Source organism: Ovis canadensis, chromosome 1 (genome assembly GCF_042477335.2).
Source record: "Ovis canadensis isolate MfBH-ARS-UI-01 breed Bighorn chromosome 1, ARS-UI_OviCan_v2, whole genome shotgun sequence".
Taxonomy (NCBI): domain Eukaryota; kingdom Metazoa; phylum Chordata; class Mammalia; order Artiodactyla; family Bovidae; genus Ovis; species Ovis canadensis.
This window is the reverse complement of record NC_091245.1, coordinates 87,150,018-87,176,586: the sequence shown is the minus strand read 5'-3', so window position 1 is coordinate 87,176,586 and position 26,569 is coordinate 87,150,018. Positions and strand designations below refer to the sequence as shown.

General features: G+C 45.1%; 1 protein-coding gene across 1 annotated transcript; it reads right to left on the bottom strand.

Annotated features, from left to right (window-relative positions):
- Nucleotides 1–1,451: 1,451 nt before the first annotated feature.
- On the bottom strand, nucleotides 1,452–22,364 carry SARS1 (seryl-tRNA synthetase 1). Its single transcript, XM_069599244.1, has 11 exons — nucleotides 21,447–22,364; nucleotides 13,100–13,170; nucleotides 9,979–10,059; nucleotides 8,746–8,904; nucleotides 7,386–7,529; nucleotides 6,498–6,653; nucleotides 3,925–4,146; nucleotides 3,227–3,356; nucleotides 2,801–2,958; nucleotides 2,174–2,303; nucleotides 1,452–1,874 (listed from the first exon to the last, which is right to left on the bottom strand). Exons 1-11 carry the CDS (start codon nucleotides 21,580–21,582, stop codon nucleotides 1,717–1,719), a joined length of 1,545 nt encoding a protein of 514 aa, XP_069455345.1. The 5' UTR covers nucleotides 21,583–22,364; the 3' UTR covers nucleotides 1,452–1,716.
- Between the last annotated feature and the right edge of the window lie 4,205 nt (nucleotides 22,365–26,569).

Here is a 26,569-nt window from a genome sequence, read left to right as displayed (position 1 = left end):
CCGGCACCAGCAGCCAGGGAGGTGGGAGTGGGGAGAAGAGGAGGAACCTACAGTGACCTCTCAGGCCAGGCGGGGGTGTTCAGGGCCACCGGCGCCTCTAACCCCAAAGTACAATGAGCTTTTCAAACAAGCAAGAGCCGTGTGTGGTGGTGACCAAAACCGGCCTTCTGCTCACTGTGTAAACTGCCTTTCTTCAAATCAAATAGTTGAGGCTACAGGAATGTGAATACCTCATCCTTCCAAGTACATGGGACTAGCTTGCTCTTTTGTTCTCTTGCCCTGGCTCTGTCCAAGTGGGGGCACTGGTTAGAGTAGAGGCAGGCTGTGAGCCTGCCTGTGGTAAGAGGGCCACTGCAGTCACCCTTTCAGGTGCCCCAGGCTTGATGGGGTTTCCCAGCAGCAAGATCCACAGGATCAGCCCACGCCCCCAGTGGAAAGGCAAGCACATGGCCTCTTTCCTGGGTGCTAAGCAAGCTCCAGCAGGCCCAGGGAAGTTGCTGCTTAGGGACTAGGGAAAATGAAATAAAGCTCCCACGTGGCAGGCCAGAGTCCTGTTCTCATCCTGCTGAAGAAACATAGCAAGCATCAAGCCCTGCTGAGGAGTCAGGACTCCTGGCTTCCAGGAGGCCGTGTTTTCTCGTCACCCCTCCCCACCTTGTACTGTCTTCCCTGTGATGGGAAGGATATAATCATGTCCCCGCCCTCCTGTCTGGGACTGCCACAGAGATAAAAGAGATCACCTACAGGAGGTATTTGAGGCTCCTAGGGGAGAAGCACTAAACTAACAGAGGTGTTATTAAAGTGAAGTGTTTGCAGATTGCAGATGAAAGGCAGCAGGTAAATTAAGAGCCTAAACAGCATCCTCCCCAAGGGAAAGGGTGAACTGGCCATTAGGCCAACGGTGGAAGCTCCAGAGAAAGGAAGACGTCATTCCCACTCATTCCCACTAGCCCCATCCTGTGGGCGCTATCGATTCTCTAGAGCTGTAGCAACAAGCTGCCAGGCAGTTAGTCTCCCATTTGGGGATGACTGGAGAGAGGCAGCTGTGAATAAGGCCCTCCCTGTTCCATGTGTCTCGAATCTAAGGGCTTTTTTGAGATTAAATATAGTTTCATCCACTGTGATGTCTCGCCGCCTCCCTCCCTCTCTGTGAAGCCCTTCCCAGGAACAGATGTGCTATGCAGCTTTTTATATCAACTCAGGTCTCTAAGCTGGTCCTACCTAACTGCTTTAACAAAGCAGGAGCACATTTACAAAGAAGGATCCTGCCCTTGCCCTGCAAGCCTGTGTGTATAAGACTCAAAGCTTTCACTTTCCCCTTGAGCCCTTATGAAAGCTATTCCTGCCTTCCCCTACCTCCTCAAAGGCTCTCTTTGCTACATGGACAACCTTATATATAGCAGGACAAGCAGGGATGAATATGGTTCCAGAGAGAACTGTCAGAGACAGGGTTCAAGCCCCGGGCAGAAGACTGAGGAAGAGTCCTGGCCTCCCTCAGAGATGCTTTATTACTTGGTTTCATCAGTCACTGGTGATGAACCCTATGCCCAAATGAGAAAAGAGAAAGTCACACTGTGCGTGGCAGATGGCTCCCCTTTGAGTAATGCAGTCAGACGGGGTGGGCGAGGCATGCGTGCTAGGCTTCCCTGCCTGTGGGCAGGCTCTGAGATTGCAGCAGATGGCAGCGGAAGCCTGGTGGAGGGGACAAAGGAATGTTCAGGCGTCGGTGACCTCCATGTTCTGCAGCTGGCTCTCCAGGGCAACATCTCTCTCTGCCCCTTTCTTCTTGCTGCCCTCATGCTGCTTCTTCTGCTTCTTGGAGGGCTCCTGGTCGATGGGCGCAGCCTTCACAAAGGGGATCAGTTCTTGGAGACCTGAAAGGGAAGCGTCAACCAGATAACCTGCCATCCCTCAAGGGTCAAAGCCCAGGGACCTCTGGGGAAAGTTCCACAAGACAACGGTGGGCACCGCTTTCCTCTGTTCCTTTCCTTTCGCAGCCTGAATTTTAGCTGCATTTAAACAGACTAACATACCTGTACTGGCTACTTTCAACCGTGCCCCTTGCAGTGTCTGGCACCAGAGGACAAGGCAGAGTTTAGGGGCCCGTGAATCAACAAGAAAACTTGGTGTGGAGTGGGAAGATGCACGAGAGGAGGAAGGCAGGGAGCCTCACCTGGCGGCATGAATTCCTTCAATTTCTCGGGCACGAGGATGCCCTTCTCTGTCTGGTAGTTCTCCAGGATGGCACAGATGGTGCGGGTTGTGGCGCACATGGTGGCATTGAGCATGTGGACAAACTCCACCTGCGAGGAGATGGTCCCCAGACGGAGCAGTTATACTCAAGCCCTTTCTGGCCCTCTGAGGGAAGGGACAGACTACCCAACGGCCTCCTTCTTTCAACCCCTTTCAAGCCCGACCTGGAAAAGATGAGGGCCTGCAAACTGGGTTTGGAAAGATAAGCCTACAACCCAGACCTTCTTGCACAAGAAGGAAGACCTTGCCTCCACCTTGTTCTGTGTGGATAAATGGGGATATCTCTTTATCTGGAGTTACAGAGAACAAAACCAAGAGGAGAAAAAAATAGAATTATTTTGTAGAACAGAGCTAGGTTCAGGTTTCCATCTAGAAGGACTCAGTCCTGATTCAGTGAAAGTCATTTTCAGATTCCCTCTTTGGCCTAGAGTGAGCAGCTCAGGTTTCCCCATGATGCTGGGACATGACGTCCCCCAAAGGCCAAAATAACATGGCTCCACTCTGTGCTAAAAGGCCCCACCGCCTGCCTCCTCAGGGACAGTCTAACCTTGTCCATCATCTTCTTGGTCTGCCCGTATCGGATTCGAAGCCGGCGAGCCTGATAGTCTGTGCAGTTAGAACAGGAGACTAACTCACGGAAGGCCCCCGAGCCCGGAAACCAGGCCTCCAGGTCAAGCTTCTTACTGGCAGCATGATTCAAAGAACCTGCAAGGAAAAACCCCTAGAATTCATGAAGGAGGGATGCTATTTCAGAAGGCTAACCTTTAGCAAGCCTGAAGAATTCTTTAATTCACATCCTATCCCCAGAAGAAAAATCATGCCCAGATATTCTTATCACCAAAAGCTCCCAAGGGAGAAGAGTGTGGTATTTTAATTAACGTGGGCAATTAACTGGATTGTAGGCTATTTCTTTGTAGGGCAGCCCCACTGGCCCGGGTGGTGTCTGTGGGATGCAGGAGAGGGAGGCGGATACCTGAGACGATATTCACGATGTGGTAAGGGATCCCCAGAGACTGGTAGAACTCCTCCGCGGTGGCGATCATCTCCTCAAACATCTCCCAGGACTTGTTGTCGTGTGGCGAGGAGTAGACAAACTGCTCTATCTGCAAGGACAGACCCGAGCAGATGGGGACGACAGGGTGGGGTGAATAAACCGAATGCTGAGGTGGGAGCTATCCTTGCAACAAAGACCTAGTCCTACTCCACTGGGAGTCAGGTAGGGCTGGGGCCCCTGGTGAGCGATAGGGGGTGCACTGGGCTGGCTGGGGCCGCAGCAACAACGACTGCTGCTGTCCACAGTGCCCCACGAATGTGCCGGGTACTGTGCTGAGCACTTGCCATGTGATGACTGGTTTCATCCTCACAGTAGCCTAATGAGGCAGAACTACTACTGTCCTCCTTTTACAGAGGAGGATACAGCACCGAGAGTTTAAGCAGCTAGTTCAAGGTTATGCAGCAGCAGGTGGTGGAGTGGGCCTTTGGACTCAGGCTGCCTGCTTCCTGAGTCTGTCCTCCAGCCTCTCCACTCTTCCCTACAAACATAGACGGGGGGGACGAGAGGAAAGACTGGAGCTGGGACAGGGCTGAACGGCACAGATTTTGTCTCCCCACTAACCACCCTGGAGAGACAGACAGAAGAGTCCCATTCCTCACCCTGACCTGTCTACTCACCTTCTCAAACTGATGGACTCTAAAGATGCCACGGGTGTCACGGCCATGGGAGCCCACCTCCTGGCGAAAGCAGGTGGACAGGCCGGCATACTTGATTGGCAAGTCCTCTGGCCGAAGCCACTCGTCCCGGTGGAGAGCAGCAATGGGTTGTTCAGAGGTAGCAATCAGATATTTCTCCTCAAAGGAGTTATCATCAGACCTTTCACTGCCTTTGCCAATCACCTGTGGGAGGAGGGTAATGTTTACTAGTTAAGACTCAGGGAGGAGAACCTCAGCTCCAGCAAGAAGCCACAGAGAAGATCTGCGTGATGGGAGGATCAATTTTCCTCAATCCCTGCCCGAGAGTGAGCAGGAGATGCTAAAAAGATAAGGGAGTGAATGGGTCAGTCCAAAGTGTAGTCCCTACTAGAGATCAAGAAATGCAAAAGATAAAATATTCTGACACTATGTTTTTTCTCTTGGGTGTAACATGTGACATGTGAAATCTCATGTCCCCAACCAGGGATCATACCCATGCCCCCTGCAGTGGAAGCAGGCAGCCCTAATCAATGGACCACCAGGAAATTCCCTGTGATACTGTTTTTACTTTACCTAATAAATGAAACACTTACTGATAGCAAAAAAAAGGAAGCCCCATAAATATGCATTTCCTACTCCAGGGGATCTTTCCAACCCAAGCATTGAACCGTTGTCCCCTGTATTGGCAGGAGGGTTCTTTACCACTGAGCCACCAGGGAAGCCCAGAAGCTCCCTAAGTATTCAACAGGGGAAGAGTCGGGTAGCCTATATCCATGCCAGGTAATATTATGTAGCCATTAAGAAGCGATGGCCACGAAGACCATGCAGTCACACTGAAAAACGCTTCCGAAACAGCGTGAAGTAAAAAGGCAATCTATACAGTGTGATTAGAAGTATGAGAAAATAATATATGTATGAAAAAAGGCACCAAAAGAATATTAAAAGTGACAACTGTATTAGGTAATGGGAAAGAAGATGATTTCCCACCACTGCTTATAAATTTTGTCATGTGGTATTTACTTAAAATTTTTTTAAAAAGGAGAGCAAACTTCTCCTGGGCCAGCGTTTGGAAATCTGGGAAACTACCTTGCTAACTAACAGTGGGAACTTAGCCCCGTGTGAGGCTGTTCATAGGCAACATAAAAATAATAGAGCTTGTGGTCTAATATGGTACAGCCAGTAGCCACATATGGGTATTTAAATTAAAAATTAATTCCTGGGTTTGCATGAACCCCATTTCAAGTGTTCAACAGCCACTTGTGGCTGGTGGCTGCCACACTGGATAGGACAGACACGGAGAACATTTCTACTACTGCAGAGTGTTCTGTTGGACAGCACTGCTCTAGAGAATTAATGAACTGAGGTCATGAGCTAAGAAGTGCCAGCCCAAATTCCTCTATATGGAGATCTGTGATTCTCCCTGCCTATGGATCCAAGAAGCATCCGGATAAGAGACAGAGAATGCAGGGAATGCAGGGAGCACCTGCTACGTAGTGTTTCTCATAATCCTTCAAATAAGCTTCTCTCTGGTGTTACCTACAGGGCATCTACTTCTAAAGTTCTGTCAGTGATCATTTATCCAATCTTGGGGGTTGAGATGGGAGGAAAAAAAAAAAGAGAAAAGATAAAAAGAGGTCCCATCTGATAATACACGTTCCTCTCTTTAAAAGGAAGAAGAGGAGGGTCCCAAGGTTGTATTAATGTTTGGAGAGAGCATTTTGTTTCCCACGGCATCTTGAAAGAAAACATAACTCTGAACTCACCAACAAGACCTAGTGGGAAGAAGGTTCTGGGTAGTAAACTTATCTCTCTAAATAGATAAATCAGATGAGGCCAGGAGCACTTGTCTAACTACTTCCTACACGAATTTAAGAAGGAAATAGCCAACAGGAACACAGTCCCTCTCCCAACCCTCCACCCCTGATGGGACGGTGTTGAAGGAGGGGGACAAGTGAGCAGTGAACTCAGCTGTGACGGGCAGCCGTCAGTAGAGACACCAGAAATTCTGGCACAGACGGGAGCGATGGCGGATGTTAAAGCTGACTGTTTCAGAATGACCTTCTGTACCTCAACTCAAATCCTCTGGCTCACCCTGAGATGCCTCATGGTTGAGAAAGTGCCATTAACTGGAAGCTACATCCATCCAAAGGAAAGTATATCTCCTCCGTGGAAGCTTCCTGTCTGGGGTCAGGAGTGGGATGATCAGCCACTTTGGCAATTTCCTTCTGTCCAAACTTAATAATAATCTACGAGCTTCTTTTCTAAGCTCACGGTGCTAAAGATCAATTTCAGTGCATCACATAAACCATGTAGGGAAAGAAAAAAATAGGCTTTACATCTGGACTGTCCAAACGGTAGCCACTAGTCACACATGGTCATTTACATTAAGATTAAAATTTTACTTCCTCAGTTGCACTAGCCACCGAAGTGCTCAACAGCCGCTGTATATAACATTTCCGTTCTCCAAGGAAGTCTTGCTGGAGAGCAGTGCTGTGTCTTCGAAATTAAACTTCTTACCTTAAGGAGATTCTGCTACACTGCCACAGGCTACTCACCTTATAAAGTTCTTCATCAAACTGGCTGAGCTGTGCCACTTCCTGCATGACTTCCTTCCTCATGAAGAAGGGGGTATAAATGGGAGTGTAGCCCCGACTTTCCAAGGTCCGAAGGGCAAACTGGATGAGTGCTTGTTCCAGGAATACCAGGGGCCCCTGAGGGAGCAGAGACAGAGCACCGTGTGACTGGGGGCCGCCACCATCGTGCTCATCTGCTGGTGTTTACACCCAGAGGCAGCTGGGGGCACACGGGAGGCCGCAAAGACTGTAGACTCAACAACAATGGACTCTAGACTCTTTCTTAACGCCAGAGCTCAGCTTATCATCTGAAAAGCATTCCCTCTTAAGATACAAAGCAAAGGAAAAGGATTATGTACCCAAGGCACATGGGAGAGTTTCCTTGTGCAAAGTCTTAAAACACTGGACTTATTTGTAAATGCACAATAAACCTATCAGGACAGTATTTTCGAAATGACTTTACCATGTGCTTTTTGGAAGGCTTTCCTGAAGGCATCCTCCCTCTGTCCCAGCCGATCTGGGTTTGCTGCCTCTGCCCATCCATTCGCACCCAGGGCTTCTCACACCACAGCACTTATGCTACTTGTCTGACTGTCCAATTACACTGAGCTCCTTAAAGGCAGAGACTGTTCTAATTCAGTCAACAAAACATATATTCATTGTGGAGGATCACTTAGTGGCTTTTGTTCCAGGGAATCCCAATAAGCACTCTCCTGCTTTAGAAAGAGAATTGCATCTAATTGCCAGTAAGTTTGTGATAGAAAGGCAGATGTTTGGCCTCTTTAAGTGGGTTATGTTCTCTGCACTTCTTTTTTGCAGTTCTTTCTTTATAACCAACCTCACTGGTTATAACCAACCTCGCACTCTTACCTTCAGGAAGTATCCTCGACTCCCAGCCACCACGGCCCCCTTTTCGCCTTCAAAGCCATCTACCATCACCACCAGGTCCACGTGAGAGTACTTCTTCCTGACCGTACAATCACCCCAAATCCTCTCTACTTTGTTGTCAGCATCCTAAGGAAGTAAGAGCAGGAGAGAGAGATGCATGAGCTCTTAAGTCTACAAGCCTCCATTTTTCCAAACCTTAATCTCCAAGAACAATCTGTGATGTCTTCACTTAACTCAAACACTAGGTTTTGGCCCTTGTGTACAGGGACTAGAGAAGGGAATTTGGTACAAAATTTGCCTTCAACAGAAAAATAATAATTTATAAATTCCTAGAAGCAATTCTAGCCATGGAACTGAAATCATGATTTTCCAAAAGATCTGCAGTATTCGCTCTCTTTTTTTAACCCTTTCAAATGACTCCTGCTGCTGCTGCTGCTGCTGCTGCTGCTAAGTCGCTTCAGTCATGTCCGACTCTGTGTGACCCCATAGATGGAAGCCCACCAGGCTCCTCTGTCCCTGGGATTCTCCAGGCAAGAACACTGGAGTGGGTTGCCATTTCCTTCTCCAAAGCATGAGAGTGAAAAGTGAAAGTGAAGTCGTTCAGTCGTGTCCGACCCTTAGCGGCCCCATGGACTGTAGCCTACCAGGCTCCTCCGTCCATGGGATTTCCCTGGAAAATCCTTTATAGGGAAAACCCCCTCCTGGACAATCCTCATTGCCTGGGGTACAGAGGAGAATGTAGAGTTCTTTTTTTCCAGGCTCTCCTTGGTCCTGGGGCCACATGAGGGCGGGCTCGGGGCCCTGACCTCCTGAGTCTGCCACCCCAGCCCTCAATGAGTTTAATGTTCAGTTCTCCAGGGAATGAATGAAAGAGGCACAGATGGGCCCTGCCACGGCTGGGGTGTCAGGGAACAAAGGCTGGGCTCTGAGCCGCTTTGTGCTGGGGAAGCTCCCACTCAGCAGGAAACTTTTATCATGCAGATTTCCCTTCAACCTGCGGCTTCCCAGCAGGGTGTGGGTGAGGGGTGAGGTTGATTCTGCAGATCCCTCCCACAAGGCGAGCTGCTACCAGGGGCAACACGCAGTGGATGGGACAGCAGCCCGATTTAGGAGAGGTTTCTGTGCCAGGAGTCTCCACCTACCTGCTGTCTCTGCCATTTCCCAATCAGGAGGGGATCTGACTCTTTCACAGTTCTCAATTGGTGGGCAGGGCAAACACACAAAGAGCCTGCTTTTCTTAGACCAAGAGTGCCAGCTTTCACCGTCCCCCTCCCACCCCGCCCCCTTTCCCAGCGGAGAGGGGCAACACAAGGCAGCCGCTAGCTGTGGCGCTGACACCTACCTCATCATTGCTGATGGGCACCGACGGGTGCAGGAGGTTCCCGATCTCGCGAAGGTTCTCAAACCGCTCAGCTTCCAGTTTTATCCGCTCGGCATCACACTTCAGGATGGCTTCGTCGAGGAGGAGGCGGACTTTTTTGATCTGTGAGACTTTCAGGTTCTGTAGGTGAACAAGGCCACGCCCACCCCAGGCCACAGTAAGTCAAGGACCGGGTGGGGAACAAATTCTGTTGCCTCAACCCTGTTGCACTCTAGTGACAACTCTTGTGATAGCATTTTCAAAATTGACACTGGAGGCTTTCAAAGAACTGAGAGTCATTTCCCACAGGGATATATATAGTCTTGCCTGGCAAATCCACTGGCATTTTCTTTCAGGGTGCCTAAGGCAGAGATGGATAAATTCCAGCCACTCCTCTTATTCCCATGTATCTCAGGAGTGTTAATACCATAACTCTTTAAGAGCCTTTCTCTTAACTTGTACTTTCCTTTTTCTTTCTTTAAATTTTATTATTTTTAATTGGAGGATGACTACTTTATATCGTTGTTAGTTTCTGCCACACAACAAGAAGCAGCCATGCATTTTCTGAGGGCACCTCTCAGTGTCCTGATTAAACCAACATACTACACATTTAATTGCTCTCTAGAAAAAGTGCAATATATATTTATCAGAAGCAAGAGAACTTCTCTTAAAGTTATTTTGTATTCCTTACTGCAGGGGTTTCAAAGTGTCCTCTGATTTCTTGGGGAGACCCTTAGCAGGAAGGGCAGGTCAGGAATACCACCCCCAAGTGAGCCCTTTAAGCACAGCAAAGGGCTTGTTTTTTTGTGTTTATGCTCTTGTCACGCTTCTGCATTGCAGGTTTTGTGTTCAGTGACTAAAAACTTGAAAATTACTGCTTTAGGCCCAGTGTAGTGAATATTTACTGAATTATGATAAATTGAAAAATTCCTGACTCTGTGGAAATGGAGTTATATAAATCAAATATAACTCAGCTCCTGTTTTCTTCTTTCTACTCTTTTTTTTTGTCTTCCTAATCTTGACTTTTCCACTCCACCTGTCTCATCTCTAATACTCAAGTATCAAGATTAACAAGGTAGATGAGGCTACATCCCAGCTGCAGAAATTCAAGAATGCAGCAATGCTGGATGAAGCCTAGTGTCAGGACTTGCTCGTCCAGGAACAAAGTCAAGATAAAAGAACACGATCCCAGTCCAGGAAAGGACAATAACTTACAGTTAAAGTGTCTACAGTGAGATCGTCGAGATTTAATACATCTTCTGGAATGGACTCATCATTTTCCATTGGCTCTTTTTTCTATGGGAAAGGAAAAAAATTAATTAGAACATTTCTGACATAGTTTTATAAAGTGCACACCACACTCATGCATCATATAAACTAATCACAGAATTCTACATAACCTAGAGTCTCTAAAAGAGGCAACAGATGGGAGAAACATCAGTAAATTAGAAGTAAGAAGTCAAGATTTCAAGTCCTCATCCCACCACTTCCTAGCTTTCTGATCCTGGACAGATGGTAACCTATTGGGGTCAGAGTGTTGACAGTATCAGGAACTCAAAAAGAAAATGTCTGACGTGGACACAGAATGTTATGGTCCCAGGATCATGTGAAAATGCTCAGTGCTGGTCAGGAGCCAGCGGTGGGCAGATGCCTCTGTATCAATTTGCGAATCCCCGTCTACCTGCTGAGAACAAACCCAGCCCTTAGGCCTGAGGCTCAGGATAAAAATGGATGGGATGATGAAGTATTAGGAAGCCAAAGAAACACAATTTTTGAGGAAAAAAGCCACAGAATTCAAAACTAAGTTTAATCAATGTGCCATAGCAAAATGGCAAGGGTGTACCCATGACTAGATATTTTTCCCTTCTGATTTCTCTCCTCACCCTTCCTCATAATATTCTATCAAATCATCATTTTTAAACTTTACCCAGAGCTAAGGAGAAGATAATTTGAAGAGTCAAATTCTTCCTAAATTAAACGGAGATAAAGAATATTATCAAAGCCCATTATAACAAGACCGGAAGACCTCAGGAAAACACATGTAAAAATAAGTTGAGAAGAATTAGGGTCTGCTTTGTAAGTAAAAATAAAATAATATACAAAATCATGTTTTTCTAAAGATTTAGGGTTCTGTGGTGGCTCAGACAGTAAAGAATAAAGGAGACCCAGGTTTGATTACTGGGTCAGAAATATCCCCTGGAGAAGGGAATGGCAACCCATTCTTGCCTGGAGAATTACATGGAAAGAGGAGCCTGATGGGCTATGGTTTGAGTAGGCTCCAGGAGTTGGTGATGGACAGGGAAGCATGGTGTCCAAGGGGTCCACGGGGTCGCAAAGAGTCAGACACGACTGAGCAACTGAACTGAACTGAACTGAACTGAGCAGTTTTTACTTTTCACTTTCATTAGACATTCCATACTCCAAAGTAAGAAGTCAAGATTCTATCAAAACCCAACTCACACCACCCTTCAGTGATTCAAGAAAAATCATCTTTAAATTTGGAAAAGTCTGACAGTATCAGAATATGAGTCTTGATAAGAACAAGCATAGACTACCAAGGTAGAAAAAAAAATGGCCTAAACCTCAAGATATTCAAGATATTCCATTTGGTAGCTAAGATAGCTGAGGCCCTCTTGCTCTCTGATAATCCCTCAGGGGAGCAAATTCAAGTTCTGGCTCTGCAACTAACTTATGGCATGATTTTAGACAAGCTCCTATATTTCCTAAGCCTATTTAGGAAATACCTATCTTGGGCATTTCCTACCCTTTCAATACCTTAGGTAGGTACTTCCTACCCTTTCAATAGGGCTAACAAACGTACTACCTATACTCCTGGTTTACAGCAAAGATCAAAACCAAAATGAGATGTATGTGAAAGGATTCTGACTGCTTGCAGGTGCTATACAAATTAAAGCACCGCTAGTATTGTTTCAAAGGACAGCGAGAGAGAACACTCCTTGTAGGACCAGCAGCTAGGGATCTAAGAATGTTAATGCAAATGAAAATACTCCCATCTTCTTGCTAAGAAAAATACTTGGTTGGCACTGTCTGTATATATGCCCCCAAAAACATTCAGGCAGAAGTATATATGAAAATTAACACTAGTATGGTATCCCTGACATGCAACTGATTTAGTGTCAAGGGTTTCACCACAGGAAGAAAACTGTACCATTATCATCCATGTCAATTTCTATAGCCTGTCACATGCTGAAAGTGTAACAAAACAGTGTTAAAGAGAAGGCTGCAGAATACAATGAAGGATAAGGTGTTGGATTCCAAGGGAATCTTTTTGTTATGATCTTTCTTGGTTCAGGTTCCTAAATTTCACAATTTTTTGGTTTATTTTAGAGGTTTACAACTTAAAACCAAGACAGATTGTGGCTTACATTTAACATGTTTTTTGAAAAATGATTACAGAGCTAACAGGGCATTTTTGAAGAAAGATTAAAAACATGAACTGATCTGGTTGCCAAAACAAAGTTGAGCTGAAACTTAACATTCTTCAGGACAGGAAGAATTTTTTCTTGGATGAAGGCCAGTAACTACTTGCCAACCACTGCTACTCTCAATTGCTAAATAACTACCATGGTCTAGGCACTGTGCCAGGTTTTCTGTATTAAAAAGTTTTAGTTCTCACAATTGTATTCTAAAGGTTAAGTGTTAGAATTGCCATTTCACAGACAAGAACACTGAGGCTCAGAAGTTAACATGCTTGAAGTCACATAAACCAGAGCCTAGGATTTGGACTCAATATCAGTGTGTTCTTTCAAAGAGTATGACGACACTGGGATAAAGACTCTGAAATCTACCACAGGAAAACCTTTCTGGCAGTGTAGGTTGAGCTCAGGAAATAACTGGAAGGGATTACTGGCGGAATTCACATTACTAAGAACAGAAGAGACAATGAGTGACTTGCGTGGCAAGAATCTTGTTTTACAAGACTGAATATCTGTGTCCTCCAAAATTCACATGCTGAAACCCAATACCTAATGTGACAGTATTTGGAAGTGGGGTCCTTCAGAGGTGATTAGGTCATGGGATCAGTGCCTTTATGAAAGAGGCTCCAGAGAGCTCCACTGCTCCTTCTGCCATGAGGACATGGCAAGAAGACTGTCAGCAAACCCGGAAGTGAGCCCTTGCCAATCTGCTGGTGCCTTAATCTTGGATTTCCAGCCCCCAGAACTGTAAGAAATACATTTCTGTTGTTTATAAGCCATCCAGTCTGTGGAACTCTGTTACAGCAGCCAGAACGGACTAAAGCATACTTGCAGACAGAAGATGGAGTCACCGATTCTTGAAAATGCCTCTTCTCCAGTCTCTTACTGAGTTCTCTTACCTTCATTTTCTCTCCAATTGTCTTGCTGCATAGGTTCTTCAGCTTGTTCAAGTTGTCTGCCCGAAATCTGCCTGAAGAATAAAGAACCCAAGAATGTACTAAAGACAGGCACATAATTAACACACCTCATTCCTAATCATGGTTCCTTTGGACTGATCTCAGCCCAAGGTCAAATTGCAGGCAGAACTAAATGATGTGCCTCATGAAGTTGTGAAATCTTAGAGCTTTAGAGCCCCGAATATAGACAGCTTATATTGGTGATTACAATAGGATTCCCCAGCATTTGGTGAATGAAAAGGCCATTCTGGGACTAAAATTAAAAAGTATCATAACTTTGATGATACCACTGTAAACAAAGTAACACATCTGAGAAACCTGGAAATGACTTATGTAACTATAACCTGTTCAATTATCTTAAATTCATTTAAGGAAAACTATGTGGTATGCACCAGGATCTAGAAAAAAGGCAGTCAAGTTTCTATTCTCAAGAACTTGGATGCTACATCTCTATGCCGAAAATGGTTAACTTCCCTAGCTTTGATGCAATGCTCATCTGGCAGCCTTGAGAAGAATTCAATTTCTTACATTTTGTTTTCTTTTGTGCATTAATCAGCCTGCATAGGTACTCTGGCCCAAATTAACATCATGGTATTGCAATTCATCAGTCTAACTCTGATTAGCAGAAGTTGGACCTCCTGAATCTAAGTTTTAGCAACAATATGTCCTTTAGCTTTGGACAGGTAAAATGACGGCCAGAGATGAGATCATGAACTCCTTATTGCCAAATTCAGACTTAAATTGAAGACAGTATGGAAAACACTAGACCATTCAGGTATGACCTAAATCAAACCCTTTAAGATTATACAGAGAAAGTGACAAATAGAGTCAAGGAATTAGATCTGATAAGAGTGCCTGAAGAACTATGGACAGAGGTTTGTGACATTGTTTAGGAGGCAGTGATCAAGATCATCCCCTAGAAAAAGAAATGCAAAAAAGGCAAAATGGCTGATTGAGAAGGCCTTTCACATAGCTGAGACAAGAAGAGAAGTGAAAGGGAAAGGAGAAAAGGAAAGATATATCTATCTGAATGCAGAGTTCCAACAACAGCAATAAGAAAGCCTTCCTAAGTGAACAATGCAAAGAAATAGAGGAAAACAATAGAATGGGAAAGACTAGGGATCTCTTTAAGAAAACTAGAGATATCAAGGGAACATTTCTTGCAAAGATGGACTCAATAAAGGACAGAAAAGGTATGGACCTAACAGAAGCAGGAGATATTAAGAAGAGGTGGCACGAATACACAGAAGACTATACAAAAAAGATCTTCATGACCCAGATAATCATGATGGTGTGATCACTCACCTACAGCCAGACATGCTGGAGTGCAAAGTCAAGCGGGCCTTAGTAGTATACATCACTACGTAGTATAACGTAGTATATATCACTATGAACAAAGTGATGGTGATGGAATTCCAGCTGAGCTATTTCAAATCCTTAAAGATGCTGCTGCTAAAGTGCTGCATTCAATATGCCAGCAAATTTGGAAAACTTAGCAGTGGCCACAGGACTGGAAAAGGTCAGTTTTCATTCCAATCCCAAAGAAGAGCAATGCCAAAGAACATTCAAACTACCGCACAACTGCACTCATCTCACATGCTAACAAAGTAATGCTAAAAATTCTCCAAGCCAGGCTGCAACAGTATGTGAACCAACAGCTCCCAGATGGTCAAGCTGGATCTAGAAAAGGCAGAGGAACTAGAGATCAAACTACCAACAACTGTTGGACCATCAAAAAAGCAAGAGAGTTCCAGAAAAACATCTACTTCTGCTTTATTGACTATGCCAAAACCTTTGACTCTGTGGACCACAACAAACCGGAAAATTCTTAAAGAGATGGGAATACCAGACCACATTACCTGCCTCCTGAGGAACCTGTGTGCAGGTCAAGAAGCCACAGTTAGAACCAGACATGGGACAAGGGACTGGTTCCAAATTGGGAAGAAGTACATCAAGGTTGTATATTGTCACCCTGCTTATTTAACTTATATGCAGAGTACATCATGTGAAATGCTGGGCTGGATGAAGCACAAGCTGGAATCAATATTGCCAGGAGAAATATCAATAACCTCAGATATGCAGATGACACCATCCTTATGGCAGAAAGCGAAGACGAACGAAATAGCCTCTTGATGAAAGTGAAAGAGAATGAAAAAGCTGGCTTAAAGCTCAACATTCAAAAAACAAAGCTCATGGCATCTGGTCCCACCACTTCATGGGAAATAGATGGGGAAACAGTGGAAACAGTGACAGACTATTTTCTTGGGCTTCAAAATCACCTCAGATGGTGACTGCAGCCATGAAGTTAAAAGACGCCTGCCCCTTGGAAGAAAAGCTATAATCAACCTAGACAGTATATTAAAAAGCAGAGACATTACTTTCCTGACAAGGGTCCATATAGTCAAAGCTATGGTTTTTCCAATAGTCATGTATGGTTGTAAAAGCTGGACCATAAACAAGGCTGAACGCTGAAGAATTGATGCTTCTGAACTGTGTTGGAGAAGACCCTTTAGAGTGCCTTGGACTACAAGAAGATCACACCAGTCAATCCTAAAGGAAATCAATTCTGAATATTCATTAGAAGGACTGATGCTGAAATTGAAGCTCCAATACTTTGGCCACCTGATGTGAAGAGCCAACTTAAGGGGACGACAGAGGATGCAATGGTTGAATGGCATCTCTGATTCAACGGACATGAATTTGAGCAAGCTCTGGGAGATGGTGAAGGACAGGGAAGCCTGGTGTGCTGCAGTCCATGGGGTTGCAAAGAGTCGGACATGACTCGAGTGACTGAACAACAAAGAGATGAGACAGCACCTAGACATGGCTATTCTTTTAAAGTTGTGCCAAACTTTACCTAAATTTAAACTTAACTTCAGTACAAACTATATAACTACTTTCTCATCCACTTATTCACACTGAGTACAGAGATGGAGAACAGATTAAGGGTTGTCACGGGTTAGACAGGGCAGGGGAAGGGAATGGAATACAGAGGGATGCTAACAAAAGGGATCTCTGTGATGATGGAACAGTTGTGTATCTTGAGTGTGTCAGTGGTTATACATATCTACACATACAATAAATTCACACAGAACTACAGGCACACACAAATAAGTACATGTAAAACTGGTGAAATCTGAATAAGGTCTATGGATGGTAGCAATGTCAAGTTCTTGGTTTTGATAATGTATCAGTTACATTAGATGTTAACAATGGGGCAAATGGTGAAGGATTTCTTCAACTATTTTTGTAACTTTCTGTAAATCTATATCTACTTGTACTTTTTTTTAATGATTTAATCCCACTTATTGGCAAGGCCCTGTGCTAAGTGTTGGGAATACAAAAGAAAACACTGTACGAGATGCTGGGAAATAAAAGAAAAATATGACAATTAAAAAACAGTAACAATACAGAACGTTTCAATCAATGAATATAGCATGTTCCTTCACTATCTTTAATCTCTCCTAGAAATGTTCTGTAGTTTTCAGCGGAGGGATCTTGAATGTCATTAATTAAATATACTTGTAGGTATCAGATGCTTTTTAATTGTTCCTTGTATATATAAACAGCATTATTCATTCTATACATTGTATACAGTGATCTCGCTAAATTTATTTAATATTAGTAGTTCAAGTTTTGCATATACAAACAAGTCATCTGCAAATAAGGACAGATGGCAGTTTTACTTCTGTTCCAATCTTTTCTTTCTTTTTCTTGCCTTATTTCATACTGTTCAGAACCTCTAACATGATGTTGATGAAAAGTGAGGACAATAGACATCCTCATCTTGTTCCCAACCTCAGAAGTAAAGTATTCAATACTTCATAATTAAGAATAATGTTAGTTATAGATTTTTGATAAATATCTACTATCAGATTAAGGAAGTGCCCTTCTTTTCCTACCTGGCTGCATTTTATCATGAGCAATTAGATTTCCACCTAAAAACATGAGCTTTGACCCCTATCTCACATTATATACCAAAATCAATGAGATAAATCTACCTAAATGTGAAATGTAAAGTGATAAAACTTCTAGAAAAAAAAAAAGGAGAATCTTTTTAGTACTTTGGGATATGGAAAGATTTCCTAAACAGAGCATAAGCAGCACAAATTATAAAAGAAAAAAATCAATAAATTAGACATTATTAAAATCAAGAATTTCTACTCATTAAAAGAAAGTGAAAAGACAAGTCATAGATTGGGAGACAATATCTGCATTGTATGTAATCTACAAGGTCTTGTATACAGAATAAAGAATTCCTACACAATAAAGTAAAAAATGATAAAAAATAAAGTAAAAAAAAATGATGCTAAAGCTGAAACTCTAGTACTTTGGTCACCTCATGTGAAGAGTTGACTCATTGGAAAAGACTCTGATGCTGGGAGGGATTGGAGGCAGGAGGAGAAGGGGACGACAGAGGATGAGATGGCTGGATGGCATCCCTGACTCAATGGACGTGAGTCTGAGTGAACTCCGGGAGATGGTGATGGACAGGGAGGCCTGGCATGCTGCAATTCATGGGGTTGCAAACTGAGCGACTGAACTGAACTGAACTGAACACAATAAAGACACTCAAATAAAAACTAGTCAACTGGCTTAAACAGATACCTCCCAAAACAGGCTGTCCAAATGCTAACATGTACTATATGAAAAGGTGCTCAATATTTTTAATTATCAAGAAAAGGTAAATTATAACCACAAAATACCATTATATATCCACCAGAATGGCTAAAATTAAAAGGACTGCCAATATCAAGGGCAAGATTGTACAGTGCCTACCCTACAACCCAGCAATTCCATTCCTAGTTTTAAAAGGCTGTATATAAAAAATAACATAAATGCCACAACAGAAATATTGTATATGGATCACATGTCCCAGGTGCAGGCCTGAACAAACTGAGACTGGGGTGAAAGAGAAACAGAAAGTTACTCCAGTGGTAAGGGCCTGGTTTAAGGCAGTGCAACAGGGTTGAGAAGAAATAACTACTTCAACTGATAATTCCTGCAGTTAGTGGCAGGTAATTTCAAGATACATGGAAATTTAGTGACTTTGGAAGTAGTTGAGACAAATGCCTATTATATATGCTCAAATGTGTCCTCATTATATTACTCTGAAATAAAGGCAGAAATCACAGTTCAAATCCTTGAAGTTAGAAGAGATGTAGTAAACTCCAATATGGTGCTCTGACTCAAAGTCATAGCAGCTTTATGTTCTACACAGAGCCCTCGACCTCGGAGGTCTTCAGGCAGACATATAGTCGTAATGGAGGGCCTAATGAAGCTTGCTGTGTCCTCAGTCAGGGAACATGATATGAGTTCTTAATGTGGCTCTGGGTTGCAACTCCTTGTTGCAGTTAATGATAGAACCCTAATTTCTGATCAGAGGTTCAGATGTAAAAGAATCTTGAAACAAGATTTCTGAATGCCCACCTCAAGCAGCCAGAAATGAGAAAAATCATAGCTATAGAGACTATTGGTTCAGTTCAGTTCAGTCGCTCAGTTGTGTCCGACTCTGTGACCCCATGAATTGCAGCACGCCAGGCCTCCCTGTCCATCACCAACTCCCAGAGTTCACCCAAACCCAAGTCCATCGAGTCGGTGATGCCATCCAGCCAGTTCATCCTCTGTCGTCCCCTTTTTCTCCTGCCCCCAATCCCTCCCAGCATCAGAGTCTTTTCCAATGAGTCAACTCTTCACATGAGGTGGCCAAAGTACTGGAGTTTCAGCTTTAGTGTTATTCTTTCCAAAGAACACCCAGGACTGATCTCCTTTAGAATGGACTGGTTGGATCTCCTTGCAGTCCAAGGGACTCTCAAGAGTCTTCTCCAACACCACAGTTCAAAAGCATCAATTTTTCGGTGCTCAGCTTTCTTCACAGTCCAACTCTCACATCCATACATGATCACTGGAAAAACCATAGCCTTGACTAGATGGGACTTTTGTTGGCAAAGTAATGTCTCTGCTTTTTAATATGCTATCTAGGTTGGTCATAATTTTCCTTCCAAGGAGTAAGCGTCTTTTAATTTCATGGCTGCAATCACCATCTGCAGTGATTTTGGAGCCCAAAACAATAAAGTCTGACACTGTTTCCACTGTTTCCGCATCTATTTCCCAAGAAGTGATGGGACCAGATGCCATGATCTTCATTTTCTGAATGTTGAGCTTTAAGCCAACTTTTTCACTCTCCTCTTTCACTTTCATCAAGAGGCTTTTTAGCTCCTCTTCACTTTCTGCCTTAAGGGCGGTGTCATCTGCATATCTGAGGTTATTGGTATTTCTAGGGATGTCAAATAGAAAAGAATCAAATCAATAGATATGTAGAAAATAAACTACGTGAACTACTTTTCATATGGATAAGTGCCCTGAACACAGACTTCAACAAACCTTTGTCAAGTCCTTACTAAGGACCAGGTACAGTGAGGGGGACTGGGATTATATGTACACATGTGTATATGTATATCTTATATGTATATGCAGGGGCTTCCCAGGTGACACTAGTGGTAAAGAACCTGCCTGCCAATGAGGGAGACACAAGAGACCCCAGATGGATCCCTGGGTCAGGAAGATCCTCCGGAGAAGGGCATGGCAACTCACTCCAGTATTCTTGCCTGGAGAATCCCATGGACAGAGGAGCCTGGCAGGCTACAGTTCATGGGGTTCCAAAGGGTCAGACACAACAGAAGCGACTTAGCACACACATATGTCTACGTACATCCTGGGTACTGACACACAGATGATCAAAACACAACCCTGTCCCTGAAGAATCCATCCCCTCACCACATACCCACTCCTCAGGTACAAGACAGAACTTCCAACAGACCTGTACATTATACCCAAGAGATTAGGTAACACATTTGAAGTCATTCACAACTGGACAATGGCTAGTGGTAGTGTTAGTAGCTCAGTCACGTTCAACTCTTTGCGACCCTATGGACTGTAGCCTGCCAGGGTCCTCTGTCCATGGGATTCTCCAGGCAAGAATACTGGAGTGGGTTGCCATTCCCTTCTCCAGGGATCCAACTTGGGTCTCCTGCACTGCAGGCAGATTCTTTACAGTCTGAGCTACAATGGCTAGACTGATATAAAATCTGATACTTCTGACATCTGACTCAGTAAACAGTGTCCAAACTAGTTTTTTTCCCCCCTCCCATTTAATTCAATTGCAACTCAAAACTTCACATGTGGATTCAGGTGGTGGGATTTCAGTCAAACAAACCACCAGAATCAGTAGAATACCTGAGCTAAACTAATATTCTCCTGGTACCCAATACCCTATATTACCAACTCTTCCTTCAACTCCTTCCCTACACGGGTGACACTAAAATGTAGGAAAATCAACTTTCCTAACAGAAATCCAACATATTTTTGGACAGCGACCGCCTATGCAGTGAGCTGTCATAAACCTGGCTCTCTAGCTGGTTGCAGACCTATTGCATCAGACAGAGTAAATCACGTGTTTGACAGTATCCGGCCAACTGGTGACTACTCCGCCTAGTCTAGGCAGATTGATAGGCATAGGGTTCTACGGTGTTATTTAGCATCATGAAGGATGCCCGGTCCAGTTCCAGGTTCTAGCCCAACTCTACCAATGTCCTTCCCGGAAAACTTCCACAAATCACAACTAAACAGCCTCAATAATTAAAAGCGTTTCCTTGCTTCACCACATCCCTATGCCCATGTCTGATCTACCAAGGAAGATTATTCTCGGTTCTTAAAGGTTTGCCCACAGTTCAGGGGGAGGCTCAGTTCCCCAAGGCTCCGGGATCACTGTTTTTAGCCAGGAGCGGCCTCCTCAGTCCCAAAATGCTTTCAATATGGACGGAGTGAACCTACTGCGCTGTAGATATGACTCAGGTTGAAACCTTTGATTCTGTCGAGAGAGAAAAAGATCACTATGACCTCGCTAAAGATGAGAAAAAGACAGAAGGCGACCAAAGACACGTGTTCGGAAAGGGGAACTCTCCAAACCTCCCACCCAGGCTTTCCTCTGGCTACCCTTGCAGCCGGAAGACTTGACAGCTCTTGATGCGCCTGCGCCACGCTCCTTTCCTAGACTCAGAAGTAGCGATCGGCACTCAGCCCACCGAGAAGGGAGGTGGCACAGCCCGGCGGAGGGGGAAAGAGGAATAATCCGACTTTAGGGTGCCGGATGCGTTTTGAGGGGGACAGAGAGCGCTTCGGAGCCATCGCAACCTGGGAGAGAGTCTTAACGAAGGGTGGAAGTTCAGGAGAGCCGAGAGATGAAGTTGGGGATAGGGTCCGGGGCTACTCCGCACGTCCCGGTACTTACATCGTCGCCACTCGCTGTCTGCATTCACCAGCTGGTCCACCAGTGCCGGGTCCTTGAAACGCTTCTCCTGCGACTCTCGGATGAGCGCTGGGTCCCCCCCTTTATCCACCCGAAACAAATCCAGATCCAGCACCATCGTTCCTTCCCCCGGGTCAACACTAAGGGAAGTGAGGTTCGTCCCACAGCAGTCAGCCTGTGACCGCCGCACTGCACCCGCGCACTTATCCGCCCTTCCTGCGTAGGCGCGGCGGAAGCGTGGGGACGCCCCACCTCTGGACCGGAAGCGGCTGTAGCGGAAGCGGGTCCGCGGTTGGGTGGGCGTGGGCCCCCTGGGGTGTGTTTAAGTCCCGCTCTTGAGCGGGTTTTAGCTGCTGCTGTGCTTTCTTTCAATGGCACCCAGCTCCAGTACTCTTGCCTGAAAAATCCCCTACAGAGAAGCCTGGTAGGCTGCAGTCCATGGGGTCGCTAAGAGTCGGACAGGACTGAGCGATTTCACTTTCACTTTCATGCATTAGAGAAGGAAATGGCAACCCACTCCAGTGTTCTTGCCTGGAGAATCCCAGGGACTGGGGAGCCTGATGGGCTGCCGCCTATGGGGTCGCACAGAGTCGGATGCAACTGAAGCGACTTAGCAGCAGCAGCTTCAGTGCTTTCTTTCCAGCCCTGCCTGCTTCTGTAGGGGCTCTAATTGTCCCATGGAAGAGAAATGAGTGCCTGTTTCCTCCCCGTATTAAAGGGCATATCTAAGACAAGGCCTGTCAGTATAATCACTGGCTTGGAAGCTGGGGCCTCCAGTAGATTCCAGTTTCCACCATACAAGCTTCTAAGACTTACAAGTCCTAAGACTGGACCCTCTCTCTGAACCTCTGCTCTTTTCTCCATCTTTAGTCAAGAGAGTGGCAAAACGTTTTAATCCCTAGATTACTTCAATTCAAAATTCCTCCTCTCCTACATGAGTTAGGATACCTTTCTTAATCTGATTATTGAGTACACCAAACTGTCTCTTTTGCAATGCTTCAGATCTTGGGGTAGGAGGAGTGGGATTGAAGTCTTTCAGAGAGACACTTGAAGAGACTTTTCCAAGGGGAAAATAGGAGATTTGAAGGCAGTTTAAGATATTGAATTCATGTCTTGCATCTATGTGAAAATTTCTAGAACACAGATTTCATTATATTTTAATTTTATAACATTCAGGCCTTTACAGTGAAGTATTCTGGTTGAAGATTGGAGCCAAAGTTATCCAAAAATTTCCCTGATAACAGGAGCTTTATTTGAAGGATTTGGGAATGGGCATACTCTGACCTGGGCTTCCCAGGTGGTGCTAGTGGTAAAGAACCCACCTGCCAATGTAGGAGATGTAAGAGATCCTGGTTCCATCCCTGGGTCTGGACAATCCCCTGGAGGAGGGCATGGCAACCCACTTCAGTATTCTTGCCCGGAGAAGCCCATGGGCAGAGGAACCTTGCAGGCTACAGTCCATAGTATCTCAAAGAGTCAGACATGACTGAAGACTTAGCACGAATGCACACGTACTTTCCCACATCCTTCCCACTTTACCAAGAGTTGAGAGTCCCACCCTTAGTGCCGCAAAGCTAACTGTGCTAAGACCTTGGTCTTATGCCATTTGCTTGTGCACCTGTCAGGAGGGCATGGCATTGCTGTTCTTGCCCCAGCAAAGCTCTGCCAAGCCAACTCTGAGGTGTAGGACATGGCTAATACCAGTGGTGGAGCTGACTGGTAGAGACTCAGGGGGAGACTTAGAGAAACGCCTTTGTCTGGGTTTGGCCCCAGGATGTTAGATTTAAAACCAGTGTAAAGGAAGTGTTGGGAGCTACAGTCACTGAAGAAAGTGTGTAAGAAGACTGTCCTCAAAGGGCTGGGCTCCCTGAAATCTTCTGAGGGCAAGTCTTTGATGGGAGCCGACTGCTTTCCTGTCAGTGAAGGCAGTGCCAAAGTGTATTGTTTGCTAAGCTTCCAAACAGTGATGGGTGTTCCTGAGGCTTCAGGGGCCCAGGCTGAGCAGATGAAAGTCACTGAGGTAACACTTTAAGGAGGTCGTCAATGTAATTGGAAGGCTGGCCTTAAAATTCTGATCTCTCCGAATTTCCTTAGGAATTTTCACCTTTAGTTTTATTGTTAGATTACAGACATCTAAAGTGGAAGGATGAGGAACAGTATGTCTATTCCCAAATCCTTACCGACATCTCCCTTTAAAATGCTCACGCTACCTGTTAAGTGTAATAAATTAATAGGATATTTCATTTATCAGCTTACAATCACAGGATTTTTAGAGTTGGAGATGACTTTATTTAAGGGCTTCCTTGGTGGCTCAGATAGTAAAGCATCTTCCTGCAATGCAGGAGATGCGGGTTCGATCCCTGGGTCGGGAAGATACCCTGGAGAAGGAAATGACAACCCACTCCAGTATTCTTGCCTGGAGAATCCCGTGGACAGAGGTGATTGGTGGGCTACAGTCCACAGGGTCACAAACAGTCGGACACGACAGAGCGACTTCACTTTCACTTTCACTGATTTACTAGCCTAATTGTAATCTTTTCATCCCCTTCTCCTCCATGTTTTCAAATATTTTTGTCTAACATGATTTTTAAAAAATGATTCATTTTCCCTTGATAATCAGCCATGTATGGCTGCCAATTAGCATTTTCTTAGCAGCAGGAAATACCTCTGTTATTACACTGAATAGTTTCTGTCAGAAGCTAACAAAGATCAACATAAATACTTTTGTTACAGAGTGATGGTGTGAAGCCGTACCACTTTCAAATGGACTGATTTCTATTAGACCATAATACTGAGAATAGTTCTTGGGTGCTGCATCTGAGGACTCCAGAATTCAAGGAACCCCTTCTGGAAAATAGCCCTACTCCTTTACTTTTTGTATGAAGAAACTGAGGCCCAGGGAAGTTAAGTAATGGAAACAAAGCCTGATTACTGGTAAGTATCTTGCTTGTGTGGTAAATATCTTGCAGTCGTGTCCAACTCTTTGCAACCCCATGGACTATAGCCTGCCAGGCTCCTCTGTCCATGGAATTCTCCAGGCAAGAATACTGGAGTGGGTTGCCATTTCCTTCTCCAGGAGATCTTCCCGACCCAGGTATCAAACACGGGTCTCGTGCATTGCAGGCAGATGCTTTACCATCTGAGCTACTAGAGAAGCCTGTCTGATAAGTATCTAAGATAGTCCAATGTTTGGGCTTGTCCCTTTGTTAGCATTCCTTAGCAGCAAACAGGGCCTTGAGAAATCTGGCTAAAAAAAAAAAAGTGACACTATCTTATAGGGCAGAAACCATTGGATATTTGCTTCTTTATCTCCACAGGACCTAGCACAGCACCTTACACTCAAATGCTCAGTCACTTCAGTTGTGTCTGACTCTTTGTGACCCCATGGACTATAGCCCACCAGGCTGCTCTGTTCATGGGGATTCTTCAGGCAAGAATAGTGGAATTGGTTGCCGTGCCCTCCTTCAGGGGATCTTCCCAACCCAGGGATCCAGTTTCCTGCATTGGCAGATGGATTCTTTACAACTAGCGCCACCTGGGAAGCACCACACCTTACACTGGTGGGTACTTACTAAATCCCTGTTGAGTGAATGAGTTGTAGGGAGTAGAGTGAGGGGCTAGAAGCTTGTTACAAGTTCAGGAAACAGAATCCTAGGTGAGGTAGTACCATGGGGGTCCTGGGCAGCTTGTGGGCAGTCCAGGGGGAACAAGTACCTGCAGGGAGGGAGCTGGAAAAGAGGGTGGGCACCCAGGCGGAGATGCCATCCATGGTTTTCACCGGTTCAGAGCTGGCTAATGTGGGAGGGCTCTCCTGGGCCTTGCCTTAGCAGCTCGTTGCTCTTCTGTTGCTCTTTTGGGTTTGAAGTAGAGCTGAGGATTTGATAAGCAAGGCCTGTCCTCTCACTCCTCTGCTGGAAAGAAGCCTTCAGTGCCTACCTGTTGGCCTCAGGAGATGTTCAAACAGAGCTTGCGAAGCCTTTCATGATCTGCCCCCTACCAACTTCTCCAGTATGGTCCCTCTTTCTCTCTTGGCATTTCCCCCTTAAGCTCTGCATCCTGAGCTCTTTGTGGCTCCCCTTCCTGGCCTTGAACTTTTGTACAAGTTCCTTCTGCCTTGAACTCTCATTTCCAGCTCCTGTTCTCCAAACTGGCTAATTCCTCCTTCCTCCTGGATCTTTCTCTGCTACTCTCACCTTTCCCCTCAGATTGGTTCCGCACCTTCTAGGCTCTCATTTTCCAGAAACCGTGATCATATTGCTTCAGCAGGAACTGACAGCACCACCTCCAGTTCTACTGCCCACTGCCTCCTGTTAGACACACAGTAACCTCAGAGATGCAGATGACACCACCCTTATGGCAGAAAGTCAAGAGGAACTAAAACGCCTCTTGATGAAAGTGAAAGAGGAGAGTGAAAAAGTTGGCTTAAAGCTCAGCATTCAGAAAACGAAGATCATGGCATTCTGTCCCATCAGATCATGGGAAGTAGATGGGGAAACAGTGGAAACAGTGCTGGACTTTATTGTTTTGGGCTCTAAAATCACTGCAGATGGTGACTGCAGCCATGAAATTAAAAGACGCTTACTCCTTGGAAGAAAAGTTATGATCAACCTAGATAGCATATTCAAAAGCAGAGACGTTACTTTGCTGGCTAAGGTCCGTCTAGTCAAGGCTATGGTTTTTCTAGTAGTCATGTATGGATGTGAGAGTTGGACTGTGAAGAAGGCTGAGTGCTGAAGAATTGATGCTTTTGAACTGTGGTGTTGGAGAAGACTCTTGAGAGTCCCTTGGACTGCAAGGAGATCCAACCAGTCCATTCTAAAAGAGATCAGCCCTGGGATTTCTTTGGAAGGAATGATGCTAAAGCTGAAACTCCAGTACTTTGGCCACCTCATGCGAAGAGTTGACGCATGGAAAAGACTTTGATGCTGGGAGGGATTGGGGGCAGGAGGAGAAGGGGATGACAGAGGATGAGATGGCTGGATGGCATCACTGACTCGATGGACATGAGTTTGAGTGAACTCTGGGAGTTGTTGATGGACAGGGAGGCCTGGCGTGCTGCTATTCATGGGATCGCCAAGAGTTGGACATGACTGAGCGACTGAACT